This window comes from Antechinus flavipes, chromosome 2 (assembly GCF_016432865.1).
Source record: "Antechinus flavipes isolate AdamAnt ecotype Samford, QLD, Australia chromosome 2, AdamAnt_v2, whole genome shotgun sequence".
NCBI classification, from domain to species: Eukaryota; Metazoa; Chordata; class Mammalia; order Dasyuromorphia; family Dasyuridae; genus Antechinus; species Antechinus flavipes.
The window spans coordinates 610,646,814-610,664,711 of record NC_067399.1 but is presented as its reverse complement, the minus strand read 5'-3'; the positions used below and the strand labels follow the sequence as shown (position 1 = coordinate 610,664,711).

Genomic DNA, 17,898 nt, shown 5'->3' with positions numbered 1-17,898 from the left:
CCTCAAACATTAACCAGCTATGTGACCCCAGGCAAGCCACTGTTTGCCTCAGTTTCCTCATCTGTAAAATGAGCTGGAGAAGGAAACAGCAAACCACTCCAGTATCTCTACCAAGAAAACTCCAAAGAGGGGTCACAAAGAGTTGAACTTGCCAGAAATGACTTGACAACCACAAAAATTGGCTGACAAAATAGTTCTTGTGACAGTCTAGAGAAGAACAAGCTCACCTCTTTGGTGAGATTTGGCATTTCCCCTGAGGAATGAATCAGAACATCCCTGCACTTCATCAGTGTCTTAATTTACACTTTCAAAGAATGAGGTTATGAAAGTCAAGTGAGCCAGTAATCTGTGGGTCCTAACTAAAAATAGGTTATTTCCCAGAATGAAGGTGTCTGCACACGCAGTTACATAACATTACCATTAATGGGGTGTAGAGCACAGCAAACCTGAAGCCAGAAAGGCCTGAATTCAAGTTCCACTGCTAATCCAGATTGTGTGATGCTGGGCAAGTCTTTTGACCTCTAAGTGTCCCAGACAACTCTAAAACTTGTAAGTTGCTAAGCAAGTGTTGATCTGCTTGGGCAGGAGGCTGGTCTTCACCTGGAAATCATTTGTACCAGGGAAACCACAGGTGCATTCTCTTTCCCCATGCTAACGTATCACCAGCCCTGGGACTAAAGTCACAGCCTTGGATGAGCAAATAATAATTGTTTACATATAGTACTTTAAGGTTTGCAAGGTATTTCCTAGCAGTTTAATTTGAAGATGAGATAAGATGGTCTCCTAAGGGCCTCCTTGCCTCCTCTTTCCCCAGCCTCCAGCGTCCTGCCAGTGTAGATCAGGCATTCTCCTTCCCATTCAACAACTTTAGAATTTCTCGATTGCTTTAATGATAAAATACGAACTTTGGTTGTGAAAGTCTTCACAACCTGGTTCCAACCCATGTTTTCAGTCTCACTGATCCTGCTCCTTTGACTTTTGATTTAGCAAAACCATCCTCCCCAGTCATCATAACACAACGCTCTATTTCCCATCTCCCACCTCCATGTCTTTGTATCTATCATCCATCTGACATGTAGTCTCCTCATCTCTGCCTCACAAAACCCTTCTCTTTCCTTCAAGACACAGCTCAAACACCACTTTCTATGTGAAATCTTTTCTGATTCCCCCAACTGCTGGTGCTCTTACTCCTTGAGAATTTGTAGTTAACCAATGTATAGTTTTTCTCTCTTCTCTTTATATTCTGTGTACACTTATATGTCCTTATTGTCTTCCTTGTCAGAATGTGAGATTAATTTTCAACATTTACCTTTATGATATTTTGATTTTCATTTTTTCCCTCTCTCCCCACCTCCTCCCATTACTCTTTCTTCCCCAAGACAGCAATCAATCTGGTACAGGATATATGTGTACAATATATTAAACATATTTCCATAATCATCATGTAGAAGGTGAAATCTTTGAGAATGGTAATTTCTAGTCTTAGAGTTGAGTGAGTTGTACAAGATTATGAAAAGCAGTTGGGCAGCTAGGTGGAAATGGCAAACTACTGCAGTATCTCTGCCAAGAAAACTCCAAATGGGGTCATGAAGAATCAGACTGGATTGAAAAATGATTGAACCATGGGAGCCAGTAGGTTTCCCTGGGCCTTAAATCCCGGTTTTATTGAGTCTGAGATGAGCTCTCTATCTACTGTCCTAAATTGCCTTTCATATATATTTTGTGTAAGCAAAATATAAACACGGTAATTAGAAGAGGGAGGACACTTTGAGAGGAAGTGGTAATTCCAAAAGGTACATGAGAGGAAGAGATAGGAAGCAGTAGAAAGGTGATAGAGAGCCTGTGCAAAGGCCCCAGAAAGACTGGAGAAGGCTGACATATACAGAAAACAGCAAATAGATCAGTCTGTTAAAGCAGACAGAGTTTGTGAGGGGGAATCATGGGAAAAGGCACAGGCAGCTTGGTCTAGTGAACAAAGGGCTTGCCTGGCAGTCCAAGGCCTGGGGTTTGAGTCCTGCTTTAGCCAAACACCAGACAGATGGTGGGAGGGCAAGGAGACTCACCCTGGTGGGTCCCAGATTGCCCTGCCAGATGAGAACGTTGGACAAGATGATCTCTCACCCTGGATCAGAGACCATGACATGGTCGGCCACAGACCAGCTCCCCCGCTGGACCCAGACACTAACTTACCTGCGTGGGGGAGATCAGGTGAGACTGCCCCCTGACTGTCAGACCCTACCCAGATCTGTAGGTATGTAAGTCAACCCTTGCACAGCTTTCCATGCTGGATCACCTTTGTCAAATGACCCAAGCCTCTCTCCATATGGATGTCTGTAAGTATGTGTGCATACATGTATATATCTACTGGTATATGCAAATACAAATGAGTGTATATCTGCATCTTTATATATGTTAATACAAACACATTTCATGTTTGCATATTCCTATATATGGATGCAAGTACATGTACTTGTTTGCACTGCAATATATGTGTGTATGTGTGCATGTAATTGTATGTATGTATATAAATGTGTGTGTGTGTTTGTGTGTGCGCGCGCGCGTGCACAGAGCTCAATTTCCCATCTTTGGGAAGATTGTCTAGAAGTAGAAAACTTGGTGGGGAAGATGCAACAGAGCTGGCTGGTGTGGAGGTGGGTTTGACTGGGCTTGCTACCTAATATGAAGAGAGATGGAAAAGGAGGAGTCCAGCATCATTCCAAACAGGGCACAATGAATCACCACTCTGTCCCTGACAGAAAGAAGGCATTTATTATAGTTAAAGAATACCCAAAGGCAAACCCAGGTTCACTGCTTCTAATTAAGAACTCTCTAGATCCAACAATTAGCTATTTGTTTACTCAGTTAATGGAAGAATCACAAAGATCAAAGTATTAAATTATAACCTTCCACTTCATGTGAGAACCCTGATTATACATTTATTTTTCTAACATAAGTACTTGTCACTTCAAGAAATCAGATTATAGTTATAAAACTTGGAAAACAAAATCCAGCTTTATAAAAATCTATCAAGTGGAGGTGATTTATCTTCCTTATAAATTTTATACCTTTCTTTATATAAGAATTTGTCACTTTTTTTTAAATGTTTCCAAAGCAAAAAAGAAAGCAGATTCTCAGATGGGACAGATTTAGAAGTAGAAGACAATAGTAGCAGTATAGAAAAATGAGATTACGGATCTTTTTGACTGTTTCATTTGAAAGTTTACATTTTTATGCTTTATGTTGCTGTGTAATTTTTGTACTCTTGGTGGCTAGTTTTTTTGTCTAAAAATCTTTTTGGAGTATTGTTTAATGTTTTGATTTTATAATAGTGAAGCTTGTATTTAGTGTTTTACCAATTAATATTATAGCTTGTGATGAAAGCAAAAGAGAAAGCTCAAAAAAAGTTCCCAGAATCACAGAATATGAAAGTTGGAAAAGATCTCAGCTTTACATCCAACCCATATATGAAAAAGAAACTTTTCCTTAACATTGGATCATTATTTTTAATGATGGCCAAACAGTTGGGTGTGCAGCTTCTGCTTAAAGATCTCCATAGGAGAACCCAACATTTCTCAAAGTAGTCCTTTCCATTTTTTAACAGTTTTGCTTGTTAATAATAATGATATCAATAATAATAGTTATAATTCACATTTATATAACACTTATTCTGGGCCAGATCCTGTGCTAAGCCCTTTACAATTATTATCTCATTTTATTGTTACAGCAACTCTGGGATATATTTTCCACATTTTGCGGATGAGGAAATAGCATCAGAAGTTGAGGTAGGTGTTCTCATTATCTCCATTTTACATGTTAGGAAACTGAAGCAAACAGGGGTTAAGTGACTTGCCCGGATTACACAACTGTTAAGTCTCTGAGGCTTGATTTGAGCTGTTCTAGCCTCTGGATTACCAGCTGCCCTCCAGTTTTCCATCACATCCAGGCTAAGCTGGTCTCTTTGTAACTTCCACCCATTGCTCCTGGTTTTTCCCTCTGACTCCAAATATACATTAGAGCCTTTAAACAAACAATATAGCTTTCATGTCCCCTTTTCTTTGGGCTACAGAGGACCAGTTTCATCAACTGATTCTCATAAGACACAGAATCAAGAGCCTGCTCTGGACATCCTCCAACTTCTCAATGTCTTTTCTTAATCTGTGGGCTCCAGAAAGGAACACAACTAGGGTCACACAATTGATAAGTGTCTGAGGCTGCATTTGAACTCATGACAATGAGTCTTCCTGATTCCAGCATTCTCTATTCTCCATCCAGCTGTCCCATTTTATCTTATTAGATTCAGCCTAATAAATCCTGATTAAGATTTTGGGTCCTGACCCTATTATCTAAGGATGTAATCTTCTTTGTTTCTCATATATAACACAATAGACATACCTTCCAAGTTTGAATCCCCTGAAAAGGTGATTCCCTTGCCCATCTGTGCTTTTATCCAAGTCACTGGTAAGACTGTTAAACACTCTAGGCTTTCTGGACCAAGCACAAATCCCTGAGGGACTCTGCTGGACATCTCTTTCCATAATAACATAGAACCATTAACATTTTTCTCTTGAGTCTGTCTGTCCAATCATTCTGAATCATATGATTTTATTTTCTCTGATCCATTTCTCTCCATCTTCTCTACAACCACAGCATAAAATACTTTAATACAAACTTTGTTAAAATCTAGGTATGTCACATTCATAGGGCATATCATATCATATCTATAAGATTCCCTCATCTACTGGCTTAGCTCTCTTGGAGGTTCAATTTACCAAAAAGGAAAAAGTTATCATTTTTGGAGATTGCTTTATATATTATCAGAAGACTTTCTGATTTCTTTTTTCTGCCAAAGCTCTTCTTTTTCTGCCTATCTATAGCAAACAGGCCCAAGTGTCTTTTTTTGTTTAATACTGGTTCCTCTTAGAGAAGATGAGACTGTCCTCTTAGCCTAAAAAAGTATTTGAAACAATTTGGAGAGAAAGTAGCATATTTCCACATATACCCAGTGATGTTTGTATATACTCATATATATCACATGATGACTTTTTTCTGTTCCACTTAGTGATTTTCTCAATAATTTGGATGAAGGTACAGATCCATATACAGATGACATGACACCAGGAGGAAATGGTCTGTATAACAGGGGACCAAATTAGAATTCAAAACTCAAAATTCAGACTGGAATGTGTGCTAGGTCAAAAGCAATAAGTTGAAATTTCCTGGGGAGAAATACAAAGTTTTGTATTGTAGCCTCCTGCCTTTCCAGCCTTCTTGCACCATCTACACATCAGTCCAGGGGCACTGGCCTCCTGACTGTTCCCTGAATCAGACTCTCCGTCTCTCAGTTCTGAGTATTTTCTTTGGCAGGAATCTCATTCCTGGAATTCTCATCTTCCTCAAGACTTCCGTGGCAACCTTTAAGTTCCAACTAAAAATCACATCTTCTGTAGGAAGCTTTTCCCAACCCCTTTTAATTCTAGTGCATTTCCTCTGTTAATTATTTCCTGTCATCCTGCATGTAACTTGTTTGCATATATTTGTATGTTGTTTCCTCCATGATTATAAGCTCTTTGAGGGCAGAAATGTTGTCTTTTGCTTCTTTTTGTTTCCCTGTCACTTACACTGAATGGTAGATAGTAAGTGCTTAATAAACATTTATTGATTAATTGATTTACTTAGGTTTAAAAGCTAATTATGTAAATACAAAACAGGAAGAGATCTATTTTGATAATAGTGTTATGTGAAAAAAGACCTGGGGGTTTTAAGTTGACCAAAAGCTCGATATAATAACTCAGATAATACAGATACTATAAAATCAAAATCATTTTGAGCTTCATTAATAAAACATCCAGGTCAAAGAAGATTACAACTCTTTTGGCCTTCAAAAGACTGCTCTTTTAGAAATGATATTTGGTTTATAGTCAAACCACAGTTATAGGATAATCTTCAGTTCTAAGCATCATAAGCATCATATAATTTGCACAGCAATCACAAACTGGAGGAAGTCTAGAAAAGGGTGGTGAAGAGTCATGTAAGTAGGTCACATAAAGAATACTTGAAGGAACAGGAGATATTTTAACTGGAGAAAAAAATACTCTAATTGCTAACCCTAATTGCCCAAAAAGAAATGATAAATATTAGATCATCTCTTTAGCCATTGGTTATGCCGTGGATAGAATACCAAGCCTGGAATCCAGAATATCCAAGTTCAGATCTAGCTTCAGACACATACTAGCTGTGTCACTTAATCCTGTTTGCCTCAGTTTCCTTTTCTGTAAAAGCTGGAGAAGGAAATAGTAAACTACTCCAGTATCTTTATCAAGAAAACTCCCAAAAGGTGTCATAGAGAGTTGGACATTGGGACAGCTAGGTGACTCAGTGGATAGAGCACCAGCCCTGAAGTCACGAGGACCTGAATTCACATTTGATCTCAGATACTTAACACTTTGTAGCTGTGTGACCCAGGGCAAGTCACTTAACCCCAATTGCCTTAGAAGAAAAAAAAAGTTGGACATGACTGAAAAAAAAAGTCTGAACAACAATATAACCAATTTCTTCAAATACTTAAAAAAAATTATGACCATAGACAAAAATTTATCAGCTATTGGTCAGTCTATAGCTGGTGATCTCCAAATTGGCACTTAGCTGGTTGGGCTGTATTTCAGAGAGGCTCTGCCAAAGTTGTTATGGATTATTGATGGGCAATATTCCTTTTTAGGGAAGACAATTAAGCCATTATATGTCCATTGGAGCCAGTTCAGACTCCTTTAGCAGCAAACAGTCTGTCATTGTCCTTGGTAGGACCTCCTGCCAGACCTCCTGGTCTTGTCTTCATAACCACAAGGTGACCATGGTAGTGACCATGGTCATGCTATAGTGAGACACTTGAGAAAACTCTGGTCAGGCTGTGGCTATATCCCTGACATTTCAATGATCTAAGAGATACCAATGCAAAGAACTTGGAGACTTCTGGTTGCAAATGTTAAGCTTTTATACTTACATACTTTTATACTTGTTTTATACAAACAAACAAAAATTACCCATGTAATTAAAGTACATTTCATCCATGACTGCATCCATCCTAAGAATTTACCTTTATTTTTGTTTGTTTTTTGAGAGGTAATTTGGGTTAACTGACTTGCCTCGAGTGATACAGCTAGTAAGTGTTAAGTTTCTGACACCTGTCCGTGATCTATCCACTGCACTATCTAGCTGCCTCAGTTTTCCTTTATTTTTAAAAACAAAGCCTGACAAGCATAAACCAGATGCATTGTCTTTGTAACGTTAAAAAAAAATTGTTTACCAAAAAATGTAGCAGGACTATTCAATAACTAAAAACTTTAAAGTAGTTCAGTATTCAAATTTACTCCATCCATGGCAATAAGCTCTGAATGAGCCCAGTGCCTGGCAACATTGTTGACAATAATCTCCAAATTGGCACTTAGCTGGTTGGGCTGTATTTCAGAGAGGCTCTGCTAAAGGTGTTATGGATTATTGATGGGCAATGTTCCTTTTTAGGGAAGACAATTAAGCCATTATATGTCCACAGGAGCCAGTTCAGACTCCTGAGTAAATAATCTGAACAAATGAAACACTTTTAAAACCTCCTTAATCCCATTATAAACTCTTAGACCCCAGAATGGGTGCATGAAAGATGCTTGTTCTGCTGATTCCATCCTGCTATGTCAACCACTCAGTACTAGACTATTGAGCTGACTGTAGTTTTAATACAAAGCCAAATACATGTATACTATAAGAGAAGTGATATGGGTAATTTTTGTGAATCAAAATGAAAGGATTTTACAGGGGTCCTCAAACTACGGCCCGCGGGAGAGATGAGGCAGCTGAGGACATTTATCTCCCTCACCCAGGACTATGAAGTTTCTTTATTTAAAGATCCACAAAATAAAGTTTTTGTTTTTACTATAATCTGGCCCTCCAACAGTCTGAAGGACAGTGAACTGGCCCCCTATTTAAAAGTTTGAGGATCCCTTAAATCATCAAGGAATTGATTCTCCACAAAGCATTAGGCAAGGATTTATGTGACTAAGGGCAATACACATGAGCACAGTATTTTATACTTAAAAAGAACTTCCATATGTATTCCCATCTTTAATGTTCCACAACCTGGCAAGGTAGGTAGAACAGGATTGATTATTATCATTTTACAGAAAAAAAAAAAAAGAAACAACCAAAGTGCTAGAAGAATCCAGATATCCTATGAATATTAAGTGGTAAGAATGACTACACTGGGGCAAATTTTTGGTCCATTGACAATTACCCCATCTCCTTCCTTACCTTGACTCTTTTTATCCATTAGTAACTAATTCTAGAGCTGTCTTCTATGATTCAGTGGACAAAGAACTGTTCCCAAGTCCAAATATCCTAGATTCAAAGGCTGCCTCTTATACAGACCAGCCATCTGTCGCAAGGCAAGCCTCAGGTCCTTGGGGATAAAGAAAGGAGGTTGGATAGGATGGGGTCCAGTGTCTTCTGCTTTAAATGCATAATCCATGCTCCTGTCACCTTTTTGAAAGTATAATATTTTCAACTAGCACCACTTCCCTAAGGCAATAATTTCCATGAGTTTTACTACCCATTATGTAAAATCATGCTTCCTTTAATTTGTCCCACATTTCCCTATTTCAAACTGCAGGATGTACATTTCCTCATTCTAGTGTTTCAAGGTCTAATAAACAAGTCCATATTCACCTTAACCATTCCCTTTGCAATTTTCTAGACTTGATCATATTTCTTCTGTGCCTTAATCTTTCCAGATGGAAAAATTCTCATCCCTTTTTCATCTGGCCTCCCATGTACCTTTTCAGCATCCTTCCTATCATTTCAACTGCCGAATTTGGACCTCCACTAGCATTAAAAATAATAGCTAGAATTCATATAGTGTATTAAGGTTTATAAAGCATTTTATAAATACTTTATCAACACAACAATCCTGTGAGATAGGTGTTATTAACAGATCCATTTTATATTATGGGGAAACTGAGGCTTACAGAGGTTAAGTGATTTGCCAAAAATTTCACACTAATAAATGCATGAAGCAAGATTTGAACATAAGAGTTTCCTGTCTTCAGTTCTAGTATTATATCTACTTTCTCAAGATCTGTGCATAGAATTCTAGGTTAATATGCACTGAAACAATGAAGGATAGATAGCAAGATATTATTTTCAGTTTTGTTCTCACATCTTCTAATGATGTCTTGAGTGTTGCTGGCCTTTTGAAGCCACACAGAAAGACAGTATGGTATAGTGGAGAGTGTTTTGACTTGACTCCACCCATATGATCATGGATAAGGCTCTCTCTGAGCCTCAGATAGTTCTCTAAAATTTATCAGTTAAGATCATAACTGGGCTCTGATTTTTCTTTAATAGAGAGAATTCACACTGGTGATTGCTTGGTATATGCTGATGGGAAGAAGCACATTGAAAAATTGGGATAGAGATAAATACATAGTTGACAATCATAATTATGAATTTGAATGGGATGACCTCACCCATAAAATAGAAGCAGATGGCAGAATGGATTAGAAATCAGAATCAAACAATATGTTGTTTACAAGAGACACACTTGAAACAGAAAGACACATATAGAGTTAAAATAAAGGGCTGGAGCAGAATTTAATATACTTCAATTGAAGTTTAAAAAAAAAAAGGCAGGAATAGTGATTTTGATCATAGACAAAGCAACCCCCCCAAAAAAATCAATAAAAGAGGTACTCAGAGAAATTACATTTGGCTTAAAAGACAATGAAGCAAAATAATAAATATATATATATATAGCAAGTTTTTCCCAGTATAGAACTGAGTCAGTTTTATAAAAATAAGGGCCAATCCCCAATTGCTGAATAGTTAAAGGATATAAATAGGAAGTTTGCCAAAGAAGAAATCAAAGCTATCTATAATCTAGGAAAACAATGCCCTAAATCATTACAACAGTATTAGACTAGTGAAAGGCAAATTAAAATAACTCTGAGGACTACCTCACACCTATCAGAATTGATAAAAGCTGGAAGGGATGAGAGAAGATAGGCATGTTAATGAGTTGAGACATGTTAATGAGTTGTTGGTAGAATAGTGAATTGGAAAACTATGGAAAACAATTTGCAACTAGACCCAGAGGATTGTAAAAGCTATAGATGCATTGACCCAACAATACTACTTCTATTTCTGTATCCCAAAGAGATCAAAGAAAAAGGAAAAGGACTTATAAAAATATTTATAGTAACACTTTTTGAAATGGAAAAGAATTGGAAATTGAGTGGATGTTCCACCAATTGAGGAATGATTGAACAAGTTGTGGTATATGATCATGATGGAGTACTATTGTACTATATGAAGTGATGAGGGGAGGATTTCAGGAAAAAACATGGCAAGACCTATATGAACTGATGCAAAGTGAAGTGAAGAGAACTAGGAAATCATTGTGCACAATAACAGCAATGTTGCAATGAGAATCAACTGTGAAAGACATGATTGCTCTGATCAATACAATGATCCAAGACAATTCCAAAGGAATATTGAAAAATATTGAAAAAATGCTATCACCTCCAGAGAGTTCTCTCTGATGAATTCTGAATGCAAATTGAAATATAATTTCTTACTTTATTTTTCTTGCTTTTTTTTTTTTTGCAATATGGCTACTATGGAAATGTGATTTGTATCACATTTCATATGATATAATTGATAATATATTGCTTGCCTTTTCAATGGATGGGAGAGAGGAAGGAAAGAAAGAATCTGGAACTCAAAAGTTTTTAATGTTAAAAATAAATTATATGTTAAAATGTTAATTTTTTAATGTTAAGGAGACATTAGACAGGTAGAAGGAGTACCAAGAAAAGATTATATGAGAAAAACCCAGAACAGAAAGAGGATCCAAGAGAAGTTGCTGGTCAACAATGTATAGTGAAGAGAGTTTTAGATCAGGAACTGGAGGTTGTGAGTATGAACACCATATTTGTGACTTGGAGACAAGACATACCCTCCCTCTGGTCTTTAGGTTCCTCTTCTGTAAAATGAGGCCATTTGACTAGGTGACCTCTGAATAAGAATGACATATATTCTTATAAATTTGAATCAATTCTCTATTTTAGAAATGAGGCCTAAATTTATCAAAAATGCTAGTTATAGAAATTGTTTTCCAGCTTTCTGCTTTCCTTCTGATATTGGTTGCATTGGCTTTGTTTGTGCAAAAGTATGACTTATTCTTATAGAAACTATTGCATTTCCCATAGGAAATATGTCTGTATAATTATTCCTTAATTATCTCTCAGTGGTTTCTCTACTTTCATCCCAAATCCTCAAAACTAAGTGAAGAGATACTTGCCTCTTGTATTTCATGAAGGAAGGCACTTTTCTTAAGTTTATATACAAAGTGATTCTAAGGCAGATAGAAGTTACCTTTAAATTGTGGAACAACACAACTAATACAGAAATGTGTATCTACATGATTGAATATTCATATATATATGCATAAAGGATAAGGTATAGATCGTGGCAGAAATATGGGTTGGTCTCCAAGTTCTCCAGAACACCACGTTAGGGCGGGTTGGAAACGAGAAATTCTCTACACAAAAGGCTGTGATAAGAAAAGGCTTTTTATTAAAGACACCAAGATATTTTCTCAGTGGCAATAGCAAAAGATTGCCCAGAGACATTTTCTAAGGGCTTACTTTATACAGGAACAAAACAATAGAAAGCCATTTAAGTTTTTTGAATCCAAAGAGGAGCATACTTTGGATAAACTTTCTTCCTGCTTCCAGAGGATGTGGGAAAAGAGTTTTTCTCAGGGTTTTTTCTCAGAGAATGTAAATGCACTTAAGTTGTTCTGGGCGAGGCCGTCGGTATTGTCCTCATCATCTATCTATAAAACATATGAAATTGCTCACCAACTTAAAAAGGGATGGGAAGAAGGGAAAAAGAAAATTTGGAACTCAAAATATTACTTTAAAAATATTTTAAAATTATCTTTATGTGTCATTAGAAAAAATAAAATACTACATAGAAGAAAAAAAATTATTTAAAAATTTGAATTATGGAAGTGCAGAAGAGTGACTGCTGAATCTGAGTCCCACTAGAACTTTCTCCTAGACGGTGGGGTTTAATAAAAAATATGCTAGATTTGAAGTCAAAAGACAGTATTGAATTTCAGCTCCCTATTAACCAATTCCTTCTCTAAAGTCCCTTGCAGCTCAGATCTTACAACATTACTGGACATTAAAATTTCAGGCAAATCATTAATTGATATGTTCACATTTTAATATTTGCTTTATGGGTTTGTTTTAGGTATATTCATTAACCTAAAGCCATCTCAGGAGAAAGATAAAAGATTTGCTCCAGAATCTCAGATTTTTCTACTGGAGCAGAATTTCCATACCTCATCATGGAGCAGAGTCTTACTGAACTCCAAGTGGTGTCTCTCCAAAATGGAAGAGCCATGAAGTTTGGCTAAGGGGGATGCAGATCTAGGAAGAAAACAATGTGCCACAAATTACCCTTGTGCAAAATTACATCTACATTCTACTCTACAGGAATATCAGATGCCTAAGACATTTTTCTAAGCATGTCTGAAACCATTCTTAGTTACACCAGATAAAGTGAGTAGAACCGTAGAATAATTTTGGAGTTGGAAAGATACCTCAATGGCCATCTAGTCTAATATCACCTACCTTTCCCCTCAAAAATGATTTCCTCTGCAATATATCCAATAATGGTCAATCAACCTTCATTTGAAGACTCTAAAATGAGGAGGAACTTAACAAAGCAGACCTCTTCTATGGATAGCTCTACTTAGTTTTCTAACAAGTTGACATTAATTTTAAATTCACATTTTTGCAAGGAGATAAAGAGGTTATTTGAAAACAACATGACCTAATAAGATCATTGTATCGAGAGTCAAAAAACTTGGCTTCATATTCTGGTACTGTTATAAATTGTAGCAACCCTGGTCAAGTTGGGGGTGGAGGGCTGCTTTGTAACTAAGGGCATGACTAAATGTCTCTACTCATCTGTAAATGGTTTATATTTCCTGAAACCTCCTTCCTTCATTCATTCATTCAATTAACAAATATAAATTGAATACTTGTTAGCATCACATCTTTGTGCTAGCTATTGTGGGAAATACAGAGAATGAAACAGGATTTCTGGACCTTATCATGGAATCAGGAGTGATAAAGTATATGCATCAGATACTGTGAGGCTAGTATAATAAGAAAGATAGACAAATCATTAGCATTCGATCTTTAAAGTAAACTATTGCATTGGTTCTTTGTTTTCTTTGAAGTCTGAAAGGAAAAGGTACCCAGGAATACAGAAGCCTGACAAAAAATGTTAGAAAGAAAAGAAAGAAGGGAAAAGACTTCCTACTATAGATTTGGGTGTAGATCCTAGCTCTGACATGTAATATGGGAATTATCACTTAACTTCTCCAAGCCTCAGTTTCCCCATCTGTAAAATGGGAATGATAATAGCTGTTTTATATATATATAAGTTTACATTATCCCATTTGATCCTCTTAATAGCTCTGAGAAGCAGGTGCTATTATTATCACCATTTTATAGATGAAGAAACTCCAATTTCAGCAGTCTCCACTAAGTCATCCTGCTTCTCATAAGATAATAATCCTATCACTACCTACACTGCTGTGTTATTGTCAGGAAAGAGTTATATAAGTCTTAAACAACTCTAAAATTATAAGTCATAAGAAATTGTTGAACTGCATTGGTAGAGAGAGTTCCCTCATTGATTCTCTAGACCAGTGGTGGGGTCACAAATCATAGGTCTGGTCTTTATTCATATCCCTTTGTGTTAGTATAGGGACAGTCTGGTTTAGTGGATAGACAGCTGAGCTTACCCTCATATCTGGATTCAGATTCCACCTACAGTGTGATCCTGGACAAGTTTCAACTTCTATGTTTCTCAGGGATTCCCTAGGACCTATTTCCTGAGTCATTTGAATCACAGGTTTAGAATTGGAAGAGACCTCTGACTCCATCTTACAGGTGAGGAAAGTAAGAACCAGAGAAGTTAAATAATTTGCCCAAAGTTATCCAAGAGGTAGGTTTAGAAAGACTGAGGTTCAAGAAAGCAAAAGGTATGGATAGAGAATTGTAGATGACAAGACAAAATCAGGACCATGGAGAGCTAAGGGGTAGGTTCCTCTAGCTTTACCAGAAGCTAGAATCATCCCTTCTTGTTTGGAATTCTAGCATGTGAGGAGCCAAGAGGGACAAGTAGATGCTTCAATGGGTAAAGCAGAAGTCCTGGAGTCAGGACAATCTGAGTTCAAGTCTAACCTCAGATTCTTGACACTTTGGGCAAGTCACTTAATCCTAATTGCCTCTAATAATAAATAATAAGAAACCCTCATTTTAGGAGAAGAGTTTTGTCAGGGCCAGTTCTGTATAGGTTCATCTGATGATTCTGATTCAAATATTTAGAATAAAGATGAAAGCATGTCTGTACAAAGAACAATGAATCTAAAGCCCATAAAAACTGGTTTTGATTCCTAGCTCTGTCCCTTATCTGTTTGACTTTGGGAGAATTATTTCTCTAAGCTTCATTTTCTTCTCTCTATCATCACTTTTACAATCCTACATTTTTGTGAAAACACATCCCTCTTAAAAATCTTATCAGGTAGATAGTTACAAGTAGTATTGTCCCCATTTTACAAATGAGGAAACTGAGGATCAAAGATCATATACCTTATCCATCATCACATGACTAATGTCAGAGCTGAGTTTCAATCCAGAGTCCTTTTTATACCAGTACAAATGTTCTTTCCATTACACTACATTCTGCCTCTCAAAAAAGATGCTGGTTCCAAAAACTTTTGATCCCATGTCTTAGATTACAGACTTTGAAGTATTTTTGAGATCTTGCAGGACTTCTTCAAGGGCCACTGTTGGTACCTCCAGATCATCCTTTGGTTCTCTCAAACTGAGGTCCAGGACAATGATTTATTTTATCACTTAATGCATGATTACTTTAAAAGTATGGAAAAGAGTAACTACAAAACCATGATGCTGATTTTTTAAAAAAATGAATAGACCAAAATTTAGATAGCCTAATGAATACAATACCTTTCAAAGGAATCATCACTGGCTGCCATGTGTTTATTGTAGTAATGTTCCTATTCCTGAACTCTTCTTTGTTTACCATTGACAGACAAAAGACAATCATCCTCATTTTGTAAAAAGCATGCCTGATTTTTTAAACCCCAAATGGTATTTTCACCAGAATTGACTTTGAAATACTTTTAACTCCTCTGAAAATTCAAATCTTTATCTTTTGCTATGTTTTCAAAGGAGAGTTCTACACATGCTTTGAGAAGCAACAGAATTACAGGAATAAGCTTCACTAAAATACTATATTGAAAGAGACACTTTATGCTTTGAATTTCACCTATTGGATGGTTTCCAAAACACCTATGCTTCATTTCTTCCCCATTTATCTGTTTGTTTATTCCATTGGTGTCAGAAAGGATTAACTTCAGTTTGAAATCTAAATAAATTGTAAATAGCCTAAAATGAGCTGATTTTCACTTACTGACTTTCTGATTCATTTTCAATAAATATGCTGTTTGAAAATATGAAGAATGTTTGTAGAAAATCTAGTGTTTTTACTTGAAGAATAGTTATGTCTCACAAAAGAGAAATCAACATTGAGACTGTACATTCATTGAGAACAATCTAGCTAGTGCTGAGTACCTATTAAGGTAGTTGAATACATGAAAGATCTAGGATTTCTTCTTCCACCTGCAGATCACAGCTCACTGTGGTAGAATGCAACAGAATATTAGATTTGGAATCAGAAGTTGTTGTTCAGTCATGCCCTACTCCTTATGTCCCCATTTGGAATGTTCTTGGCAAAAATACTTTAATGGTTTGCCCTTTTCTTCTCAAGAACATTTTACAGATGAGGAAACTGAGGTAAACAAGGTTAAGTGACTTATTCAGGGTCACATAGCTACTAAGTGTCTTGAGATCACATTTGAACTCATGTCCTCCTGACTTCAGGGCTGGTGATCTATCCACAGCACCAACTAGTTAGCCCAAAATTGTTCTTTCTTAAGCACAGGTCTATGTTACGCCCAATGAACAAATTCTAGTGCTCCAAATCAAAAATAAACCCCTCTGTTTGGATTTTAGAACTCTTCATAACCTGATTCCTTTTATTTTCCAGTGTTCTTACACCTTACTCTACTCCATATACTCTACAATCTGGTGATACTTTGCTGCTCCGCACATAAGATACTCCATCGCCCTATCTTAGACATTTTCATTAATTGGCCCTCCCTACCTGGAACTCTTCCTCTCCCTCTCTGCCTCCTGACTTCCAAGTTTTCTTCAGCTACAGAGCAATTTCTGCAAGAAGACTTTCCCAATACTCCTTAATCTTGGTGCTTTCCTTCTAAGATTATCTCCATTTTATCTTCTATATATCTATATATCTTTATCACATATATATTTGTCTCTAATTGTTTATATGTATATATTTTTGTACATAATTTCTGTCGTCACTGCCATTAGACTGGGAGTTCCTTGAGGTCAGAAACTGGTTTTTTTTGCCTTTCTTTATATTCTTTATGCTTAGCACAGTACCTGGCACACAGTAGTCATTTAATAAATGCTTATTAACCAACTAGTGCTGATACATAACTCAGTGAGGGAGGGAGTATTTGATGGATAAGCAAAAGTCCTTGATTTGGTCCTGGATTCTAGCAGGATATGTCAGCCTTATCCTGGTATGCTAACCTGTCATTGCAAAAGAATTGATCTCAGAGAAGTCATAGCTCTGCTATCTGTATGACTATGAATAAGCCAAAAAAAAACTATCTATAAAATAAAATATAAAAAATAATAATCTTTGCCCTTATGAAGATCAAATTACCCAATCTATAAATATATATAATGTCACTATGTTATTATTGAAGCAATTCCTTTTAATTCTAATGCCTTCGTTAATTATTTCCTATTTATCTTGCATAGATTATATTTGTTTGCTTGTTATAATTGTGAGCTCCTAGAGGACAGGGACTGACTTTTGCCTCTTTTTGTATCCCACCACTTAGCACAGTGCCCTGGCCCATAGTAGGTGCTTAATACATATTGATCAATTAATTGAAGCAATGTGGTACAGTAGGGAGATTACTGGTCTGGAACTTAGTCCCAATGCTGCTAACTAACTAAATTCCGATCATAGGGTTACATTGAGAGGCAGCATGATGTTGAATTTAGTGTCTGGCTTCAAATCCTAGCCATGCAATTTACTACCTGTATAATCTCAGTCCAATCATTTAACCTCCGTGCCCTTAGTTTTCTCATCTGTAAAACAGGGGGATTGTCCTAGATGATCTCTGAGATCCCTTCCAGCTCTAGTATTCATTTATTTTAAGACTCTAATAATAACAGTAATAATTATCAATAAGAGAAATAGAGGAGTTGAAAAGAAAGGATTTCTATTTTCTTAGCACTGGTATATCTTGGTTTCAAGAGTACAGCAATATAGGTCAACATGTTATTTGCACTTACTTCATCTGAAACAAATTGTTGGTGCCTCTGTGATCAATATCATGGCAGAAAGCAGCTGCAATCATAGCAAAGGCTTCCAGATCGGTATAATATTTCTTCAGTTTTCCTGTCTGTTTAAGGAAACAGAGATGGATTAATAGAAATAGCCTAGTGTAGTAGAAAGAACACTGGCCTAAAGAGTCAGGAGATTGAGATCTCCAAATCAGCTTTGATACATACATAGAATTCCCAATCCCTATATTTTTGTCCACCTGCGTTTTTGATTTCCTTCACAGGCTAATAGTACACTATTTCAAAGTCTGATTCTTTCTGTACAGCAAAATAACTGTTAAGACATGTATACTTACATTGT

General features: G+C 36.6%; 1 protein-coding gene and 1 long non-coding RNA gene across 2 annotated transcripts in view; one reads left to right on the top strand and one right to left on the bottom strand.

Annotated features, from left to right (window-relative positions):
• Positions 1–17,898, bottom strand: part of PDE6C (phosphodiesterase 6C) — a 76,625-nt gene that overhangs the window by 26,139 nt on the left and 32,588 nt on the right. The window contains exons 14-15 of the mRNA XM_051981677.1: positions 17,547–17,656; positions 12,392–12,479 (exon numbers count right to left, since the gene is read on the bottom strand). Coding sequence (XP_051837637.1) covers positions 12,392–12,479; positions 17,547–17,656 — 198 coding nt within the window. The remainder of the gene's footprint in view (positions 1–12,391; positions 12,480–17,546; positions 17,657–17,898) is intronic.
• LOC127551709 (uncharacterized) lies at positions 115–17,553 on the top strand. The gene is made up of 3 exons (XR_007951158.1): positions 115–2,208; positions 3,725–3,782; positions 16,198–17,553. It is a non-coding gene; the product is annotated as an uncharacterized LOC127551709 (long non-coding RNA).